Source organism: Telopea speciosissima, chromosome 10 (assembly GCF_018873765.1).
Source record: "Telopea speciosissima isolate NSW1024214 ecotype Mountain lineage chromosome 10, Tspe_v1, whole genome shotgun sequence".
NCBI lineage: Eukaryota > Viridiplantae > Streptophyta > Magnoliopsida > Proteales > Proteaceae > Telopea > Telopea speciosissima.
In genome coordinates, this window is record NC_057925.1 from 23,861,482 (window position 1) to 23,884,638 (window position 23,157).

A 23,157-nucleotide genomic window follows, 5' to 3' on the forward strand; every position below is an offset into this window, starting at 1 on the left:
GTTTTGTGGGTGATAGTTTTTTTAAGTTTCATTCATCCAGGGGATACTGTGTGGTGTTTCATATTGCTTGTCTAATATCTTGATAATAGAAACAAATTAGTTTTTGTTGTCTAATATACTCTCAGCTTTCCCCTAAGTCGAACTTGCCATCATGTTATGTTTGGTGTACAGCTTTGATTCCCTTGATATTGAAGTACTTATTAGTTATTACCCTTATTTGATAGTTTTTCCTTGTAAACGTGAGATATTTTGATTTAGGTTTTGCATTTTTGGTTGAAGGACAAGATATTTCATTCTTACAGCTTTAGCAATTTCGGCAGCATGGCAGTGATTCTTCTGTAACTTGGAGGATTATGGATATCTTTGGTACATGAACACAATCAGTAGATAAGCTGCAGTTAGTGTAAAGCAGTGTCTTTTCACTTTCAATAAGATTTTGTGGTTAGCAATTAGCATATTATAATATATTTGTCGTACCATGCTTCTGGTGTTTAGGACATATCCTATGATTTATCTTTTGCACCATTTCATCCCCCCCTTTGGGTCCACTTATCGGTTGCTCGGAGGTTAATTTGTTTCTGGTGCAAAAGGTAAGCAGGCTAATTAGCTTTAGGGACTCCAGAGGCATTGTTCATAGTGATGCCTGTATCTGTTGTAGAAGTTACAAAGATTGGCTTCTTGGGATAGATATATTGCTGACTGAAATGGAGACTTCTGCCTAATTTTGCTTTTCATTCCTTTCCTAGCCTACGTAGGGAATGCTGGTTTAGAAGGTATTAGTAGCACTGATAAGAGTGGCAATCTTAAGGTACTTCATAGAATTGGGGTCACTGCAGTCAAAGAAGCTCTGAGAAAGAGGAACCCACTAGTATCTCGATTGAGGTTTGGAAATACATGGAAGAAAGATTTCTTATCCTGGTTATCCTAGTTCAACAAGACTGACAGATAAATTGCTGGATGGACAGAAGGAAACCATCTTTGGAGTGCCATATATTGGAGTGTCTTATATATCCGAAGATCTTGACGACCAAACTGTAGCAAATGATCAAATGGTATTACTTAAGTCAAATATGTATAGTCACTTCAGATTTTAAGCTTAGTATGGTATTTTGTCTCTCTTTCATAAAGTAAGGATAACTAAAATTCTTAATTGTTTATCATTCCTAAAGAAGTTCTCAAAATTGTACCCTGTCATACAGGGGCCTATTTTTCTTTAGGGAGTATTTCCTGTCCCGCAGCATAGACTACACCAGCAGGAAACACCCAATCACTGCCCCCGGAAAGGAATCACTCCAAGAGGCAGAGAAGTCATTTCAGGGAAGGGGAGGAAAGAGATAGACACAGGGGTCCGGGAGTGTAGGGTACGCTCCTGGACAGAAAACATTGTCCCTTTTCTTTAATTTAGAAATCCAGCAGAGTTGTAAAGTATTTAAATAGAACGGGGATTCTTTGCTGTATAAGCTGTCAAGAAACAAAAATCAGTTGAAAGTAGAGAGAGGGTGGGGAAGGAGGGAGCCAGGGAGTAAGTCATAGTACGTTAGAAGAATGTGCAGACATTTCATAGACTTATCAGTCTGTAGTAGAAATGCAGGATTATGGTCTACTTGGTTCTGCAACACAAGCTATGAAGCTCAGTTTTGACTTTGAATGCCCTCATAAACAGTTCCCAGAACTAGTCTATGATCAATGAATCTAACACTATGTAAATTGGAAGGAAAATTTTGTAAGACAAACAAGAATTCTTTATGGAGCAGAATGGTGGAAATCAGTAGACATCATCATGTGAGACCCAACTAAGATGAGGGTGTTGAAATGGATGAGTGGACGAACTAAATTTACATAATCAGAAATGCTGCAAATGCAATCAAGATTGTGTCAAAATAGGTGATAGGATGAAAGAAAGTAGCCCCTATGTTTCAGCCATTTGATGAAGACTAATGATTGCAGCATTTGGGAGGGAAAAGGTATGAGTAGGAGACTAACAGAGCTAGGGAAAGCCCAAAATTGGCCCACTAGTATGACACTGTTTGATTCCTGTCTAGGATCTCCTCACTCTTTCTATATTATCTATTTATCCTACTCTCTCATTTTCCCTAACTTTAGTTCAGCTCTTATAACCTTCCAGTGCACTCCTTGTTTCTGTTTTACTAAGAACCATGTAACTCTGCTATGAAGCCCTTGTTTATCCTCTTCATTTTCAAATAGATAATTGAGGAAACAGCTGATGAACAAGACTAGGGCATCCCAGTGCTCGAGGCTCCCGCTACTGCAGGGTCTGGGAGGGGCAAATGCAAACTATCACAATAATATTGCTCTTGGACCAGATGTAGAGCGTATCGTCCCAGATCTGGAGTTACAAACCATGCCTAGTATGTAACATGTGACTTTAACAAACCCCTGCCTTAAGTATGTGAAAGGACTAAGCCAGTCTGTAACATTAAAGACCAAATCCATCCAGCAAAACTGGTTTCAGAAGTCATACCATTTGAAGCTGGCACTTGTGGGGTTTTCAGAAGTCATACCATTTGAATGCTGACACTTGTGGGGGAATGCAATAATACTACTTGGGGGTTACACAATCAGCAGGAAGATGAAAACGAACGCCCTTGGAGACCAAATAATGTAATTCTAGATGGCTAGAATACCAACTAGAACCAATAACCAGGATCTGCTAAGGGTTGGAGGAATCGGCTAGGTCAAAATAGGTGAGATTCTGAAATTAAGGTTAGGTAGATGGAATCTAGGGTTTGATAATAGGGTTAGGTTAAGTTGGTGAAGGGAAGTCTTCTAGTGAAGGTCCTGAGCAAGGTTCTTGTTGAAATCCTTGAATAATGGCTTGAATCAGAGCGACTACAGCCGATCTTTATTTATAATAAGAGAAAGAATGTTCTAGAATGGGTACAAGGACAATATTACCGCTATGACATTTTTACCGTTGAAACCTATATTACAACACTCCCCCTCAAGTTGGTACATACATGTCAAACATGCCCAACTTGCTAACAATAGAACAAAACAATTTACTGCTAATACCCTTAGTAAGAATATCAGCCAGTTGATCACTAGACTGAACAAGCGGAATACAAATGACTCCTTGCTCCAGCTTCTCCTTGATAAAATGCCGAGCAATCTCAACATGCTTGGTGCGATTATGTTGGACTGGGTTATGAGCAATGCTAATTGCAGATTTACTGTCGCAGTAGAGTCGCATAGGAAGCATAGTTGTCAAGGTGTCTAGGCGAACCAAGGCGAGTGAGGGGGTCAAAAACCAAGGCGACACCAACAAGGCGACAAGGCGTCGCCTAGGTGACCATGGCGACACCAGAATTTAAGGCGTGACAGGCGACGCCTGGACGCCTAGGCGATGCCTTGACAACTATGATAGGAAGATCAACTGACATCCCAAGATCTTGAAGAAGTCCCTTGAGCCAGAGTAGTTCACAGATACCTTGTGCCATGGCTCTAAACTCAGCTTCAACACTTGACCAAGCAACCACTACCTGCTTCTTGCATCTCCAAGTAGTTAAGTTCCCTCCAACATAGGTGCAATAGCCAGATGTTGATCTTTTCTCATCAGGGCTGCCTGCCCAATCGGCATCAGTATATGCTTCTACCTGGAGGTGGTTGTGTGATGAGTATAGGATTCCTTTACCAGAGAAAGACTTCAGGTACCTTAGGATACGATATGCAGCCTCCAAGTGTGAAGAGTGAGGATCATGCATAAACTGGCTGACTACACTTACTGCAAATGCAATATCTGGTCGGGTATGGGATAAATATATCAATCTCCCAACCAGTCTCTGATAACTTCCCTTATCCACAGGGTCACCCTCTTACTCTTTAGGTGTGTGTTAGGCTCCAATGGTGTAGCGGCAGGTTTACTCCTAAGCATCCTAGTATCACTCAACAAATCAAGAGTGTATTTTCTCTGGGAAAGAGATATACCCTTAGCTGAATAGGCAACTTCTATTCCCAAGAAATACAGTAATCTGCCTAAGTCTTCAACCTCAATTCTGTGCCCAAGTAGGTCTTCAACTTCTGAATCTCTTGTGCATCACTTCCAGTAATCATTATATCATCTACATAGACGATCGGAATAGTGATATGCTGTCTCACTTTTTTGACAAACAGTGTATGGTCAGCATTGCTTTTTTTATAGCCATTGGTAACCATGGCTTTATGAAAACGTCCAAACCAGGCTCGGGGTGATTGCTTTAAGCCATATAAAGCCGCCTTCAATTTGCACACCTTTCCCTGAGTTTTTGGTGAAGCAAATCTTGGAGGTATCTCCATATAGACATCCTCTTCCAATTCTCCATGTAAGAACACATTCTTGACATCAAGTTGTTGAAGACTCCAGCCCTGGTTTACAGCACAAGAAATAATCACCCGAACAATGTTCATCTTTGCTATAGGAGCAAAGGTTTCTTGCTAGTCTATCCCATGGGTTTGGATTAACCCTTTGGCAACCAATCTCGCTTTGTATCTATCCACTGTCCCATCCGGCTTGTGCTTTACTACAAAGGCCCATTTACAACCAATGGGTTTCTTTCCTTGTGGAAGAGCTTCCAGATCCTAGGTTCTATTTTTCTCCCGGGCATGCATTTCTTCATCCATTGCCGCCTTCCATTTCTGTTCAGCTATCGCTTCCTGCCAGTTGTTAGGAATAGAGATGGAAGATAAAGAGGAAACAAAGGCATGGAATAAAGGAGTTAAAGAATTATAAGAGACAAAATTCGAAATTGGATGTCGCTTGGGTTTTCTGATTGCAATAGGAAGATCAAGACTTGGGTCAGAGATAGGCTTACCAGATGGATGACTAGAACTTGGAGCAGGTATTGATTGTGTAGGTGCAGTGGTGGTGGTCTCTTTGTGTCCAGCTTCATGAGGAGGGAAGAAGACTCCTTGAGGAAAAAATGTTCCACCACGAACAAAGGTCTGCACCTGATTCGATTCTTTCCTTTGATCTCCAGACTCCCCCTGAATTATAGGCTGTCCATTCTGTCCTAGTGCTTGCTCTTGACTGGTAATCCCATCTTCCAACTCAATAGTTTCATCTTCAATGGTGGGTACATGTACATCTGATGGAGCTACCAGAGGTACATCTTCATTAATTGAATCCTCCCCCTGAAGAGGTATCGATGGTGCGAAGTACGATTCAGACTCCTGACATACCACATCCATTGTGACAAAAAACTTCCATGTGGGAGGATGATAACATTTATACCCTTTTTGTGTGGCTGAATATCCAAGAAATATGCATCGAAGCCCCTTTGGATCAAACTTCCCATAAGGATGATTTCGAGCAAACACCACACAGCCAAATATCTTGGGTGGAACAATAAATGTGGAAGATCCCAACAGAACATCCAGTGGACAGCGGTCTTGGAGCACCCGTGAAGGTAGTCGATTAATCAGGTAGGTGGCTACAAGAATGGCATCTCCCCAAAAACGAGGAGGGACATTCATGGCAAACATAAGGGAGCGGGCCACCTCCAACAAATGTTTGTTCTTGCGTTCAGCCACTCCATTTTGAGCTGGAGTATCAACCTAAGAAGTCTGGTGAAAAATACCATGAGTGTCTAAATATGCCCGAAAAGCTCCATCAATGTACTCCTTGCCATTGTCAAACCATAAATTTTTTACTTTTGCATCAAATTGAGTTTGTACCATTTTGTGAAACAATAAAAAACAAGCAAACACATCATTCTTGTTATGCATCAAATACACCCAAGTAGTACAACTATAGCAATCAATAAATGTGACAAACCATCTAAACCAGATATAGACACACAACAAGCAGGGCCCCATACATCAGAATGAATTAATCCAAAAGGTGTCACACTACGATGATCAGAAATAGGATAAACATTCCGAGTTTGCTTAGCAAGAGTGCAAGCGTCACATGAAAAATTATTCGGGTTACACTGTTTAAATAAACTGGGAAATAAAGTAGATCAGATACTCAAAGGTCGATACCCCAAACGACAATGCCACTTATTTAATTCAAGCAATCCAGAAGTAGAATCAGAAGATAAGACCTGTGATGTCAATGCTGCCGGCGAACTACAAGCACGTACAAACCACCAACCACCTTACCACATGCAATCGTACGACCCGTTTCCAAGTCCTGGAACAAACAGTGAGTGGGAAAAAATATTACTTTACAGTTCAAGTCCCTAGTGATACTTTTAATGCACAACAAATTAGTAGAAAACTTAGGAACATGGAGAATAGGAGAAAGACAAAGAGAAGAAGTGCACTTGACGGATCCCTTGCCCGAGATTGGGGAAAGAGATCCATTATCAACACGGACTTTATGATGACCAGTAACAGAAAATAATTCAGAAAAAGGGAAGAACCTGTCATATGGTCAGTGGCACTTGAGTCAATGACCCAAGATTCGGGTATGACAGAGGTATTATTCCCACCAAAAATACCTATAGAGGAAGTGGTAGGAGGATCGGATGGCAAAGAAATACCTGATGCAGCTAAAGAAGGAGACCCGAGGAAGATGTATCCAGCCGCGACATCATATTCCGAAGATTCTGAAGTTCTTCCACAACCTGAGACAAAGACGGATCAGAGGGCTGGTCATCAGTGGTTGCCTGATTTGCCCGGGCAGGAGTGGATTGATTGGAACCACCTTTTCCACGTCTGCGAGTGTCTGCAGGGCGACCATGTAGCTTCCAGCATCAATCCTTAGTGTGCCATTCCTTTCCACAGTGATCACACTTAATAGGAGGACAGTCACCAGATGGACGATCCCCACTGGAAGAGTGAAGAATTCCCACGGGCAGGAGTACCAAGGCCAAAAATAAGAGCAGAATGTTCCTGAGTAACAGGAGTAATCATGGCAGTCCGGCAGCTATCTTCGGCTGCAAGAATAGCATATGCTTGCTCAAGAGTGGGAAGAGGATCCCGATTCAGAATATTGGAGCGAATCTGATCAAACTCGAGATAAAGGCCAGCCTAAAAATCAAACACCCGTAATCCGTCTTCCCATTTCCAGAAGGCAATGGCATCAACAGTATAGGTAGCGGTGAAGGTGCCCAAGAAATCAAGTTGCTACCACATCGTGCACATCTTGTTATAGTACTAAGAAAGAGATAATTCCAAATGCTTTGTCGAGTGGATTTTCTGGTGAAGTTCATAACATTGGGCTGCATTCCCAACCTGTGAATGTGTCTTGGGCTGTCTTCCAGATCTTGGCTGCCGAATCCAGAAGAAGATAACGACCAGCAATCTCTTGCTCCATGGAATTCACCAAATATGACATAACCAAGAAGTTTAAATTCATCCACCGATTTTGTTCAGGACAAGCATCAATAGGCTTGATAGAGGTTCCATTGATGTAGCCAGAGAGACCATGAGAACCGATAGCAAACAAGTAGGAATGAGACCACAGCGGATAATTGGCCCCATTTAATATTATGGGACTGGCGGGAAAAGGAACAAAATCACGCTGCGATATGCCGTCATGGCTAGAGGAGGCAGACGTGATCTCAGAGTGGTCAGGCATGGTGGCTGGTCACAGAGAAACTCTCGATAACAGAGAGAAAAAAAATCAGACAAGATTTATGGCATTGGGAAAAAAATATGGCAGAGAAAAAGGCTTATGGTAGGAGTCAACTCACCACCAAGGGAAGGGAAAAAAATAGCACAAGGGTTCGGGAAGGCCTCCCACGAGAGAAAAAGGGAAAAGAAAGGCCGCGGGGGGTGGCGGTGGTGTGGGGAGGTGACAGAAGGGTGGTGGAGGGCTGGCGGAGTGGTGGCGGTGGTGCTGGTTGCTGGCGGAAGAGGTGGTTGCTGGAGGAGGTGGTGGCTACTGGCAGTAGGTTAGTGGCGGAGGCAGTGGTGCTGCTAGGTCACAAACACCGAGAGAAGAAGAAAGAGAAAAAAGGAAAAAGAATATTAGGTCCCATATTTTTGGATTTTTGGCTCTGATGCCATGTTGAAATCCTTGAATAATGGCTTGTATCAGAGTGACTACAGCCGATCTTTATTTATAATAAGAGAAAGAATGTTCTGGAAGGGGTACAAGAATAATATTACCCGTATGACATTTTTACCCTTGAAACCCATATTACAACAGTTCTAAAACTATGGTTTCTACCAGCCAGAAACTGAGATATGGCCGAAATTGGTTGAAACCTGTGAATTTTTCCCAGCCAACTCGAGCTGGGGGTTTCGTGGCCCAGAAATGCTTTTTTTGATCTGATTTTATACAGCCTATTTTTGACATTCTAAACACAATGCATGAACTATTTTCACAAAAAATGGTACTTGTGGTTTTTGACCCAAGTTTACTAGTGTAAGCATAGTGTACTAAGAATCATAGTTGTCAAGATAGACACTTATTGTTGTAATATGGGTACAAGGGTATAATAGTCCAATAGGGTTAAGTCAGTGTTGCCCTAAGGGTATTATTGTATCTTGTACTGCATCATAATATTATAAATTGAGAGGGCCTGTGTCTCATTGACACAAGTTCAATTCCCCAAATATTTCACCATGGTATCAGAGCAAGGAGAAGAATCATCCTTGGGAATTTCGCCCTCCCTATGAATCTCTAAAAATTCCGCCGCCACCTCCTCTTTCCCTCTCTTGTTTATTTCTCGCCTAACACCACCACCACCACCGTCGTTGCTGTCCCTCCACCTTCTCTCTCTTGCGGTAGCCCCACACCAACCCCACCTCTCTTCCGCCGTCTCTAATGTCAGCGTGACCGTTACTATCCTTCGTTCCATTCCAATTCTGTCAAACTTGATGGCAGTGACTATCTAATGTGGTCAAGGTCCCGCTCTTTAGCTGTTGCGCTCCATCCAAATATGTGAAATGGTAGCCCCAAAAGCCAACAAGATTCTGCCGTCTCTCTTCCCCATCTCCTAATGTTGCGTTCCATCCAAATATGTGAAATGGTAGCCCCGAAAGCCAACAAGCCAATTCTATCACATTGCGAGTTACCCCAAAAAGATTTGATGATCCACTTCCACTCTCTCTGAAAAGGCAGAATCCTTCTTCTAGGCCAGCATTTGATGAGGATTCCATACCAAATAGTAGCCAAAAAAGAGCATTCAAAGAACAAATGATCAATAGTTTCTAAGCCGTTCCAACAGAGGCAGCGAGCTGGAGAGACACTTAGATGCCGGTGAATGAGGAAAGCCTGAGTTGGGAGACAGTTTGTAAGAGTACGCCAAACACAAAAGCTATGTCTTGGGATTTGTCTTTTGAACTAGGATGTAAATAGATCGGATTCGGCTCAGATACAGATCGGATGTGATCATAGTTGTCATGGCGTCTCTGCGACCCAAGGCGTTGGACGGGGTCCAATTCTAAGGTCACCAATTAAACGGGCAAGGCGTCCAAGGCGCCCGCTTAGGCGACCAAGGTGCCTGGACGCCTAGGCGTCATCTTGACAACTATGGATGTGATCAGATCCGGATATTTCCCTGGCCGAATATTGTTAACAGATTTAGAATTAGAGTAAGGCTTGGATGATTAATGATTACCCCAAGCTCTTTATTTATATCTTTGACAATGAGGACAAAAGTACAAATAAGCAATGTGGGACTAAAGCCCACATAATAGAAACATAAAAACACAAGAAAAGGGTCCAAAATACCCCTACGGTTCTAACACTCCCCCTCAAGTTAGAGCAAATATGTCAATCATGCCCAACTTGACTAGATTAGGATGGAACAATTTCCAGACAATCCCTTGGTGAAAATATCAGCAACCTGATTAGTAGATTTCACAAAGAGAACACAATCAATCTGTCTTCCAACTTTTCCTTGATAAAATGTCTGTCCACTTCAACATGCTTGGTGCGATCATTTGTACTGGATTGTGAGCAATGCTGATTGTAGTTTTGTTGTCATAGTACAACATCATAGGAAGATGAATAGGAACACCAAGGTCTTGTAGTAAGCCTTTCAGCCAAAGTACCTCATAAATGCCCTGTGCCATTGCACGAAACTCTGCTTCAGCACTAGAACGAGCCACCACATTCTGCTTCTTGCTACTCCAAGTGACAAGATTGCCCCCTACGAAAGAACAATACCTAGAGATAGATTTTCGATCAGCAGAACCAGCCCAGTCAGCATCGGTATATGCCTCTATCCGTAGGTGATCATGAGGAGACAGAATCCGAAGAACAACGTCCATATGAGAAGAATAGGGGTTATGCATAAACTAATTCACAGTACTCACAGCAACAACAATGTCTGGACGTGTGTGTGAGAGATAAATCAGCTTCCCAACTAGTCTTTGGTACTGGCTTTTATCAACAGGTTCACCCTCCTTTTCTTTGAGACGAACAGTAGCCTCCATAGGAGTATCTGAAGGGTGACATTCTAACAAACCAGTTCAGACAACAAGTCTAGGACATACTTCCTTTGGGAGAGAAAGATGCCTTTAGAAGACCTGGCAACCTCAATCCCTAGAAAGTACCGTAGTTTCCCTAAATCTTTAATCTCAAACTCCTGCCCAAGAAACTTCTTCAACCTGTTGATCTCATCACCATCATTGCCAGTAACCACAATGTCATCCATATAGACTATAAGAACAGTGATGGTTTTTCCAGCCCTCTTTATAAAGAGAGTGTGATCAACATTACTCTGTTTATAGCCCACAAAAATCATGGCCTTGTGAAACCGATCAAACCAAGCTCTAGGTGATTGCTTCAGCCTGTAAAGTGCTCGCTTCAACTTGCACACTTTACCATTGATTACTGTCACAAGAAAACCCTGGTGGAATATCCATTTACACCTCCTCACCAAGTTTTCCATTTAGAAAGGTATTCTTCACATCCAGCTGTTGTAGATCCCATCCAAGGTTGACTGCACAAGATAGCAAAACCCGAACTGTATTCAACTTTGCAACAGGAGCAAACGTCTCCTGGTAGTCAATCCCATATGTCTAAGTGAAGCCTCTTACAACCAGACGTGCCTTATACCGATCCACAGTACCATCAACCTTCTATTTGACCACAAACACCCATTTACGTCCCACTGGTTTTTTCCCTGGAGGAAGATCAACAAGATCCCAAGTATTATTTTTTTCCAAGGCTTTCATTTCTTCCAACATAGCTGCCTTCCACTTTCCATCTGCATAAGCCTCCTGCCAATTTTTAGGAATAGAAACAGAAGAAAGAGAAGACACAAATGCATGAAAAGACGGAGAAAGAGAACTATAAGAAATAAAGCGAGAAATGGGATGCAAGGTGTTAGTCCTAGTACCTTTGCGAAGAGCAATAGGTAGTTCGGAAGGAGAAGTCTCATCAAGAGGAGAAGGGCGAGGATCTGGATCCTGAGCCGGCAATTGGATAGGTATGGGTGCCACAGTGGATTGATGCTACCCTCTTTTGGAGCATCTCTTTTGGTAGGTGATAACATTCGAGTTGTCAATTCTCTTTTGAAATTCAATGATGGTCTTTTGGATTGGAGTCAACTCCCCCTGACTAGGAACTCCCCCCGACTAGGAACATGACCATCATTATTTTCTACAAGCTCCTCTTGTAAAGGAATCCCTATGGAAGAAGGGGCAGCAGCTAAAGCAGGCTCTGAAGTTGGCTGGACAGCAGCCAAAGGAGAAGGGCAGCAGCCAAAGTAAGCTCCAAAGTAGGCTGCATAGCAGCCATAGGCTCCAAAGTAGGAGGAGCCTCAAGGGGAGGAAGCACAAACACATCTTCACTAGAATCAGAATTCTCCCCCTGAAGATGTGGAGATGGATACTAGGAAAGACATTCGTGAAAAACAACATCCATACTGACCAGAGTACGACGAGAAAGGGGATGGTAACACTTATAACCTTTCTGGGTTGGAGAGTAACCCAAGAAAATACACCGCAACCCACGAGGGTAAAGTTAACCATGAGATTTAGTGTCTCTGGCATAGCACACACATCGAAATCACCTTGGGAGGAACCATAAAGGTGGAATTCCCATGTAAAAGTTTAGTCGGACTACGGGAGTCAAGAACACGAGAAGGTAACCTATTAATAGATAGGTTCCAGTGAGGATAGCATCCCCCCAATATTGGGAGGGGACATGGCGCGAAAACATCAACGCCCTGATTACTTCCAACAAATGTCGGTTCTTCCTTTCAGCCACACCATTTTAGGATGGGGTATCAACACAACTAGTCTGGTGAATAATCCCATTATTAGCTAAATACTTCTGAAATTGGTGTTCCTTATACTCGGTGCCATTATCACTTCTCAAAACCTTGAGATTAGCCTGGAATTGAGTTTGGACCATTCTATGGAAATACTGAAAACAGGAAAAAACTCGACTCTTAGTGTGCATAAGATAAACTCATGTATGCCTAGAATGACAATCAATAAAAGAAACAAACCAACAATGACCAGAAAGGGAAGTTTTACGACTAGGGCCCCAAACATCCAAATGCACCAATTGAAAAAGTGAAGAACTCCTTTTATTTGAAACCAAATAAGTAGAACGTGTTTGTTTGGCCAGAACACAAGCCTCACAAAAAAAATCGGTCTTATCACATGATTTGACCAAAGTAGGAAATAAAGATGCTAATATTCCTGATGGAGGGTGACCTAATCTAGAGTGCCACTTGTAAATTTCAGAAGAGACTAAGGAGTTCTGATGTGGAGATGGTAATTGGGGTGGAGTGAGACGACCATCATAAAGCAGGTACAAGCCACCATGCATTTTACCCAATTCAATCATCTTCCCAGAGGCTAGATCCTGAAACACATAATGGGAAGGAAAAAAAGTCACTTTATAGTTAAGATCACGAGTAAGACTACTAATAGAAAGAAGGTTAGTAGTAAAATTAGGAATATGCAAAACCGTAGACAAAGTAAGGGAGGAAGTGCAGTTGATGATTCCTTTTCCAGATATGGAGGAAAGGGAACCATCAACTACTTTGACCTTGTCTTTCCCAGAAGTGGGAGAATATCAATGGAACAGGCTAGAGGAACCGGTCATGTGATCCGTAGGCCCACAATCTATGATCCAAGGATGGGAAGCTACAGAAGCACAATGACCACCAAATGGAATACCTGACTGGGCAAAGTGTGAACCTGAAGGAGCAGAAGAGGTGGCAGGAGCTGATGTAGTAGAGGTAGCAGCAGTGGAAGGCCTTAGCAGTCGTAGGAAAGCCTGTAGATCATCCTGGGATAGGCTAGTGTCAGTAGCCGAGGCTGTAGGAACAGATTCAGAGTGGTTTGCCTTATTTTTTGTCTTTTTCTTGGCAGCCCGTTTAGCCTCAAAGTCAGCTGGCTTCATGTGAAGTTTCTAGCACTTCTCTTTGGTGTGGTAAGGCTTGTGACAATGCTCACAAGTAACAGTCCCTGTAGTAGAATCACCAAGAGAAACATGTCTGACAGGGGCAGGGGTAGCCTGGGCAGTAGACTGGAGGGCTGATCTGTCAATAACAGGAGGGTGGAGCATAGCAGCCCGACGGTTCTCTTCAGAGGAGACCAAAGCATAGGATTGTTCAAGTGTGGGAAAAGGGGAATGACCCAATACCTGAACACGAATTTGGTCATACTCCATATTCAAACCAGCCAAAAGATCATAGACCCTGGTTTTGTCCAAATGCTTCTTATATGCAGTGATATCAGCAGCTGTAGTGGGATGGTAATCAGAAACATGGTCCAGTTGCTGCCAGAGACTGTGCAAAGTAGCATAGTATTTGGAGACAGATAACTCTCTCTGAGTAGTATTATTGGCATTCGTCCGAAGTTCATACACCTGTGCATCATTACCAAGCTGTCCATATGTCTCCTTGCAAGCAGACCAAATTTGATGGGCTGTATCAAGGAGAAGAAAACCATCGGCACGGTCTGAGTGCATTGAGCCAATCAAATAGGACATAAGTTCACCATTGTTGGAGATCCACCTGGTCAGAGAAGGGCCAGCTCCAGTAAGCCCACGGCCAGCAATGGCAAAGTAGGCAGAGTGAGACCATATCAGTAATTTCTCCCATCTAGTTTGATAGGATTAGGGAGAAGATCACGGGTATCATTCCTATTGTACCAATTATCAGTAGAAGTACCAGTAGAAACTTCAGATTCAGCCATAAGTGCAGTAGGAAAAACCAAATCGCAGAGAAGGGCTGTAGTAACAAGAAACATAAGAAATCCTCCAAATTAAAGGCTGAAAATTGGAGGAGAATCTCCTTTCAATGTCACAAGATGTGTCTCCAAAAATAGCAGCAGCCGACAAGTGTAGCCCCTAGATCAATTTTTTCAGGGTTTTGAAAAATAATCCTATTAAGCTGAAGTCGATATAGGGAAGAATAGGCCCAAAAACTGAATTGTTGAGGCTCAAATTTGGGGTAGATATGTCTTTGTAAGTGGAGAACCAACCTTCAAAAAATCAACACCAACAGAGGCTCAAAAACCTGAGATCGATTTTTTCAGGGTTTTGAAAAAAACCCTTATTTTGTTGAGATCGATGTAGGGAGAGAAACCTGCAAAAAAACACTGGATTGAGCTGAAGTGTGGGTCTAGAAGAGACTAAGCACCCCTCCAAATATCAGCATCAACAGAGGACAGCAGCCCCTAGATCGATATTTGTCAAGGTTTTTTCCAAAACCCTATTTTTGGAGAAATCGAACTAAGGGGTCTTCAAGGCAGATCTGAGATAAAAAAAACTTCAACAAAGGAACCTGCTGCAGTTCTTGATCTTCAATAAGGGAGATTGGTTCCTTACAGTTGAGGTGGAATCAATCAAATATGGGAAGCTTCAAATATCGCAGCCAAGGTGGTGTTGATATCAAAAAACTTATTTAACCATAGAATGAGGTGAGAAAGGGCTGCAGATCTATGGATCACCTCATCAGTGCTGCCCTATTGAAGAATAGAAAACAAAAGAAGAAAAGAGAGAAGAGAGAGAGAGAGAGAGAGAGAGAGAGAGAGAGAGAAGGAACTGAAAATAGAAGGTAGAGGACCCTAATTCAAAACCTGCTCTAATGCCATGTTAACAGATTTAGAATTAGAGTAAGGCTTGGGTGATTAATGACCACCCCAAGCTCTTTATTTATATCTTTGAGAATAGAGGACAAAAGTACAAATAAGCAATGTGGGACTAAAGCCCACATAATAGAAACATAAGAAACACAAGAAAAGGGTCCAAAATACCCCTACGGTTCTAACAAATACAGATACCTCTGAATGGATTCGGATGCGGATTGAATTCGGATTTTTGACCATCCGTTTACATCTTTGCCTTGTGTAACCTGGACCTTCCTCCCCCTAGCGGATACAATTCACTCTCAATCCATATCGCTTAGATCGTGATTCTCTTTTCCTCGTATTCTAGAACCTGTTGAATCTTCAAAAAACCTCAAGATCACTATTTATTTAATTTTTTATTATTAAATATTCGGATTATTTTCCGGACGGATTTTTTATCGGAGTATTCAGATTTTTCCGAATATCTCTAAACGAATACAGATGTCCCTAAACGGATACGGATGCGGATCGAATTCGGATTTTCGGATATCCATTTACATACCTACTTTGAACCAAACAGCCTTGAACCAAGCAGTACTGCAGTAGAAGGACCTCTAGATGTTATGAGATTCCAAGCTGATTTTGAGCTGAAAATACGTGAAGCCAAAGGAGTCCAAGAAACCAAGTCTCCAGATCTCGTTGCCCTTTTGATCAAAGGAGGGAGCGAATTCCAAATAAATGCAAGCTGAGGTGGAAGAGGAGGGGCCTAAGATCCGGATGAGATGATCTGCAACTGAGGAAAGTCTATGAAGATCAGCCCTATAAATTATCTCTTGAGATCACTAAGGGAAGGAAGATGCCCAAGGGATGCCAATGATCAAGCCAAAGTCTGGTGCAGGATCCATCAACAACCTTGGTAGTAACAGCGTCAAGGACTAAGTTTCTACATTTGAGAATGTTTTTTTCCAGACCCAAGAAGCATTCGGAGAGCTGGAAACGAATCAAATGGAATCTCTTTGAAGGAGCCCTGAATAAATCCAATCGACCCAGATACTGTTGTGCTTGGCTGCAATTTTCCAGATGAGTTTAAGATTCCCAACCATGTTGACTTATTTGATTCTTGTTAACCCAAGATCCCCTTCTTTCTTGGGTAGGCATACTAAGGACCAACTGACAGGGCAAAGGAATCTAGATGATTCGATGCCTTTCCATGAAAGCTTTAATAGCCTTGATGATGGAATGGGGAAGAGTGAAGGTGCCGGACCAATAGATGTAGGAGGATGCATGACTGAACGGATCAATTCTAGGCGGCCAGCAAAGGAGAGAAGTTTTCTTTTCCAAAGCTGGAGCTTTTTGCAAAGGAGCTTGAGGATTGGGGTGCAGTGGTGAGCCGAGAGCCTGGCAGGGATAAGGGGGAGACCCAAGTATCTCACAGGAAGCTGCCCTAGAGGAAACCCAGTTTTCTCTTGTAAAAGGAGCTTATTTTGCTCAGCAATACCAGCCATAAACAGAAGGGATTTATACGAGTTAGTCTTGAGGCCCGACATACTTTCAAAAAGAGATGGGCAGCCCATAGTAGTCACAGTTGAGTCGGTTTTGGAGAATATCATGAGATCATCAGCAAAGGCAAGGTGGGTGAGAGATGCTTGCATTTGGACATAGGGGTACTAAGCCGCTGATCAGTTTTGCATTGGATCTCTCTTGAAAGCACTTCCAAAGCAAGGGTAAAAATGAAAGGGGACAAAGGACAGCCTTGCCTGATTCCAACAGTGGAAGAGAAGAACCCAGACGGGCTACCGTTGACCAGCAGCGAGAAATGAGTAGAGATACAGTGGTAAACCCAGTTAACAAACATTGGAGAGAACCCCATCATATTCATGACCTTGACAATATAATCCCATTGTAGAGAGTACGTTGATGGTATTATAATCTCTGGAAATGATAGTTCCAGAATTGATACTGTAGAGAGTTATTTGTATCAACACTTTCAGATGAAGGACTTGGGCAATCTCAGATATTTTCTTGGCATCGAAGTTCTTCGACATACGAACGGTATTAGCCTTTCACAACCATAGTTGTCATGGCGTCGCCATGGCGCCGCCATGGCGTCCTGGCGTTGGGAGAGGGGGCATATCGAGCTACGCCATGGTGGATGTCAATATATCGCTCGATATGGCTTCCATGGCGACGCCATGGCGTCGCCATGGACGCCATACCACGATATGTTGGCATATCGGTCGATATTTGTACATATAAAAGTTAGATTAAAATTTTTTTTTTAAACCATTTAATAGCTTAGATGCTTTGCTCCAAATCACATACACTAAAGAAAGACTATTGCTATCAAGCTTGATAAAAGAGTTAGCCTATCATTTGATTTTTACTATTGCTTTCAATTATTTGATAGGTTAATCTATATTTTCAATTTTTCATACTTTCATATACACTAATGGATATTAGTTACACTTTCATGAATTAAACCATAGTGGCATAGTATATTAGTAGTAGTGTAGTACACTTTCATGTTGATTTTTGATGTTATAGGACATATATTATAGCATACTAAATGACATTAAAAATACAGAAAATAAAAAATTAAACATGGTCGACATGCTCGCCATGGCACGCCATGGCGGGCGACATGTCGATATATCGACGTGACACCCTTCCACCGACTTGGATCGCCGTGACGCCGTGACAACTATGTTCACAAAGATATTTGTTAGACTTGTTATCAGAAACTGGTATGCTTGCCTCTCAACTAGTAGACACTCGTATGGATCCCCATCAGAAGTTTAATACTACAGATAAAGAGCTTGCTGATGTGCACAAATACAGAATACTAGTGGGCCAACTGATTTATTTAACTTTCACTCGCCCTCATCAGAATGTTGATCTGGTAGGATATTTTAATACGGATTAGCTGGTGCAGATGGTGACCAAAGATCTACCACTGGTTTTATATCTTTGTCAGAGTTTATCTGGCGTAGCAAGAAGCAGACCACAGTGGCTAGATCTAGTGCTGAAGCAGACTATAGAGCTATGGCCCATACTACTGCTGAATTGATGTGGTTACGATATCTTCTTCAAGAGATTAGGTTTCCTCCTACTCATCCCATGACTATGTATTGTGATAATCAAGCTGCTATCTACATTGCTAGTAATCCAGTGTTCCATGAACGAACCAACCACATTGAAGTTGATTGTCACTTTGTGCGAGATGCTGTCATGAATAAATTAATTGACCGTTTGTGACGTCTACTAATCAGCTTGGTGATATGTTTACAAAGCCCCTCTTTGGACCTATGTTTCGCAGAAATTGTGACAACCTGAGCATGGGAGATTTGTATGCTCCAGCTTGAGGGGGAGTGTTAAATAAAGTACACTCGATAGGGGGGAGTTTTCCCTCTATCGAGGGTTGATTAACACTACCGAGTCCTAGTCTTGACTCTTGAGTCCTAGTTGTGTTATGATTGTGTTGAGTTCTAGTTGTGTTATATTAGCTTTTGTCTAAGTCTATTAGGTGTCTGTTTAAGTCAATTAGATCTGGTGTTTGATTTCTTTAATATAAGGAGTCTATCCTTTGAAATTTCAACACTATATAAATGAAGTCATTAAGGGGGGGCGCAATTTGTATCGATTCTTCTCTGGATTGTCCCTGTTCTTCTCCTTTCTTCTCTTCTCATATTATCTGTTTTTGGTTTCTTTATTTGACTACTGTTAAAGTATTTATTTATTAGTGGATTGTTAGGAGTTAGGGGTTGAGAAGCTCACTCCAATGCAAATTTAAGACTGGGTTAGGTTCAGAGAAGCCAACCCCTCGTTGTTAAATTATTTTGAGTAATATTTTCCACCTACCTTGCATCCATCTCTAATTGTTTTTCTGATAATTTCTTATTCAATACTAGTCTAATGAACAAACTTTTTTGTTTCTATTGAAAGACTCCCATTGGTTTTGTAAATGACAGTGCCTCATCCTATTTTCGTGCAGCTATCTTTATGATGAAGCAATTTGTACAACTTTCTTGATGATTGTTTAAGTATCTTTCACTGCCTATCAGACGAAAATGAAAGATTCTACAGGTACCCATAAGTGGAAAAGAAAAGCTAAGATTTGATTGTATTGTGGCAGGCAATTTCTAGAAGAGCCACATTACATGAGATGATTAGAGACTATGGACAAGCAGTTAATGATCTTGAGAGATACATTTCTCTTCTTGAGAAGCAATCAGAGGATAAGACTGGAGCAGCAGGTAAATCAACTAGCAGTGCGAATGATTTAAGACAAACTTGTATGCGACTTTCCACAATGGAGGAAGAGGCCAGGAAAGGAATTCCCTTAGATATGTACCTCATCTTGTAAGTTTTCCTCTTACACTGGGACCTAATTTCTCTGATTTGCATTTACTACAACTATTTAACGTATTTTTTCCTTCAATAATTTAAAAAATGATCACAGAAACTGGTATTGTATTAAGGTTATTGATAGGATAAGTCGGATTTGAACATATTTTTTTGTTAGCATGCTTTTCCTGTGTAAGTCCTGTCTCCCTCTTAGGTCTTGACACTGTGCTCTTTACTTGCCAAATGAAAAAATGTGCAAGACATAGTCAGAAAAATATCTTGGTTACCTCAGCCAAACTATGGATGACTAGCAGGATTTTGTTATTGTGAATTATCTTTCCTGGTTGATTTGAGTTGGCTGATTATGCATTGAACAACCTGGTTTGTGTACTATGATTTGATTATAGGTTCTATTGATTTAACTGAGGATAAGAACAATCCTCTTCTGGAAGTTTGAGATGCGTAGAAAATTGTAATTTCAATTGAGGAACTAAGAAGTACGTAAAAAATATGCGGACTTGTGGTGATAGCTGGAAGGATTAAGGCTGACTGAAAGGTGATGTCCTCTCTGAATCGGCAGTAATATTGATCATGCATGTCTTTGCCACATTACATGGTATTAGAATGCACCTTGGATTGCGACATCCATGGTTTTGGAACCCATCTTTGAGTGACTGACAAATGCCATACAGGTCCTCTATGGACAGTGAAACATGCAACAAACTCTCCTTCTTTGTTTGAGAATGTATATAATGATCAACTACACCCATATCCCCCTGCAGGAAAAGTTGAACTTTTAACAGAATGTGGAAATTGGTAAATAGACTCCTTGAAGCCTGTATCTGTTCTAGGATCCTAACTTCTGATGTGGTTTGGAAGGGTAGAGGTTTTTGGGGATATTGAAAAGGTCTTGCATCATCCATCTCTCTGTTTAAGTTGGCTTGAAAACTTGGAGCTTCAGTTGAGTATTTTCATTTGCTGGCCGGAGTTTAGACATGATTACACTTTTATAGAAATCTTGGTGAGATAAAATTTCATCTTGGATAGGACAGTTGGTCGTGGGTAACAAGATGTCAGAAGGACATGACTGATCTGGTGCCAAGTACACTCTCAGTCCTTGGATAATGAGTCCAATAAATGACAGCAGTGATCAATCCGTCATCTTCGTTAAGGGGATCTAAGTACTTATTTGGCTGTCTTCTCCAAATTCATAATTTCTTAGTCACATCACACATGTTTTCTTTGGCTTGTAGTTAGGCAGAGAAATAATTCAAATACCCTCTTCCCTCTCATCAATCTTGATAACACGTGTTAGGGCAGTAACAACCTCCTCCATTGAGTCATGAAGGGCAGTAACAACCTCCTCCATTGAGTCATGAAATCATCTCTTTCTTCTTTTTGGTATCTGAGATCTTCGCCTCTTATTATTCTTCTATTTAAGGCATCCTAGGAGTGTGCTCTTTAGGCTCACATCATTCTCTGTACTCCACTTAAGTAGGCTGCCATAGACTTACTGCCTTTATGGGATTTGATAACTGGTAAGACTTAACTACTTGAAAGAGTAAGAGGAGATAATAGGCATATAGTGATTCTGCTGCTGCATCACCAGTAATCAAGGTAAGTAGACATGTTACAGCATGTATCTAAATGCACCTCATAATAGTCGCATATTGGTTGGTGCAACAATGCATTAATGCCATGTTCTTGTTTTCCTTCCCTTCCCGCCTTCTCTTTTTGGAGAACAAATGTAGATAGAAGCAATGGAATCACATATTCATATCATTAATAGTTCCTTTATCCCTAAAACTTTTCCACTTCATGCTTATTCTCTAGGGTGTTGGGATCAATCCACTAGTGAGTAGCACATTGTGATCTTTTTCTTTTCCTCCCCAGTTTGGTTGGAGTTGTTCTTTCAGGTTTCCTAAACTGTATGACTTGTAAATCTGGCACACCAAGTGTTTAATGTAGGATTTTGCTTGATTATGAATGGCTTGATCTTAAAAGGTTTATTATCTGGATAATAGTGTGGAGCATGTCATGATGCTTTCATACGAGCCATGGTTTCTGAGACCCATTGTGTAATTTTTACCATCCACTATTGTCTTCAGTGTAAAGGATAAATAAATTAATAAAGTAAAAGACAGAATTGAAGTCCTAAGTTCACTTGCTAATCAAACAAATCTCAATCAGAGGAGTTGAACCAACTGCCACAGCATCAGATATCAAGAAAGCCTACCGTAAAGCAGCACTTAGACATCATCCAGACAAGGTCTTTAGCCTCTCATATCTACTAGGTAAATTTATTATTGACATTGGAATTGTTATATACTTACCTAACAAATTGTGTCGGTGTAGGCTGGTCAATTCTTTGCAAGAACAGAGAATGGAGATGATGGTCGGTGGAAAGAAATTGCTGAAGAGGTTCATAAGGATGCTGACAGGCTTTTTAAAATGATTGGAGAGGCATATGCTATACTTTCAGACCCCACTAAGGTTTGTGAATACCTAACTCATATGTGCCTGTGGACTACCATGCCAGCGCAAGTTCTGAAGGACTTTGTGCATCTATTATCTTGCTCTTGTCAAATCCCCCTTGTCCCTTATTAATTGCCTCTGCTTTTGCTAGCCTTTTTAGTTTTTACTGCATCACGTGTATGACCGGGAATTAAAATTGAGTGAAGTGCTTCCGATCAAGAAGTGAGCTGATATGTCCTAATCGTCTACCTATGATCCCATCAGAATTTTCCCTACCCCCCTGGTTTCTTCATTTGGGGTGATTCAAGCCATTTTAAAAAAAAAATAATTAAACATATGTTTTGCAGCGTTCTCGTTATGATCTTGAAGAGGAACTTAGGAATTCCCAAAAGAAAGCCGGTGGAAATGGCACAAGAACTGCAGATGTTCACAACCATCCATCTGAAAGAAATGCCAGCAGGCGCCAGTGGTCGGAAGCCTGGAAATCATATGGGAACTCAAATCATCGTTGGTCAGAGGCATCTCGATCAAACAGGTACTCTTGACAATCACCGGTGAAGTATGTTGGTAATCACAAGGCCTTGGATCAGGTTGTCAACTCAATCCTAGATACTTGAAGATATGCCAAATTAGCTACGTCATATGCCAGCTTATTTCTCCAATGGAGTTTCAGAAAATGGAAAGTGAGTGACTACATCAGTCCATGGAAGAGTGAATTAGCTGTAGGTGGAGATTTTGCAAATGTTTAAAGAGCTCAAAGAGTTTTGAGCATTGGAGGCTTCAAAAAGTTGTTGATCCTCCAAACATCAGAGGAGGGATAAGGTTTCCTGTCTTCTGTGTTATACATATGTACCGGCAATCTGTACAGCATACAAGAGAAATTTTGCCATTAAAAGGAAAAGGATGAAACCCTCAGCCATTTCCAAGTTCTGGCTGGATGCTGACAAGATTGGTAGGGAGTGGAGTCCTGCTATACTTGGGGAAGGAAGGTCCACTAGTATAGTTATTTATAAATTACGTCATCTTATATTTTTATCACTTGTTTTTTGGGTTTTGAAACATTTATTTGGGTGTCAAATCCTGACTTGCTTTGGTAAGCAAGGAGGATATCTAAAGTATTGTGGTCATGAAGCAATTGTTGACCTATTTGGATTGTGGGATATTGTTATTTATTGAGTGGAAAACACATTAAAAATAAGAAAGCAAAGAGAAACCATTTTAAGCTTGAAAGCAGGGCTTTTTTTTATATATATTTTTTTATGGATTGGGGAATGATGGGGGTTTGGTTAGTGAAGCTGACATTGCATTACAGCCCAACTGGCTTTTTTAAGATAAGAAGTTACTGTATCGTTTGGATCTATGAAAATTGTTAAAAAAAAAAGGGAAGCAGTTTTCTGTATGGGA

General features: G+C 41.4%; 1 protein-coding gene across 3 annotated transcripts in view; it reads left to right on the plus strand.

Moving 5' to 3' along the window:
* Positions 1 to 22,939, plus strand: part of LOC122642418 — a 34,421-nt gene extending 11,482 nt beyond the window's left edge. For 2 of the 3 annotated variants that reach the window (XM_043835877.1, XM_043835878.1), the window contains 4 exons: positions 19,067 to 19,293; positions 21,469 to 21,547; positions 21,634 to 21,771; positions 22,101 to 22,939. In XM_043835877.1, coding sequence (XP_043691812.1) covers positions 19,067 to 19,293; positions 21,469 to 21,547; positions 21,634 to 21,771; positions 22,101 to 22,298 — 642 coding nt within the window. In that variant the 3' untranslated portion in view covers positions 22,299 to 22,939. Of the gene's footprint in view, positions 1 to 18,692; positions 18,796 to 19,066; positions 19,294 to 21,468; positions 21,548 to 21,633; positions 21,772 to 22,100 lie in introns of those variants that run through there. The other variant, XM_043835879.1, reaches the window with a different exon arrangement.
* Positions 22,940 to 23,157: the final 218 nt, after the last annotated feature.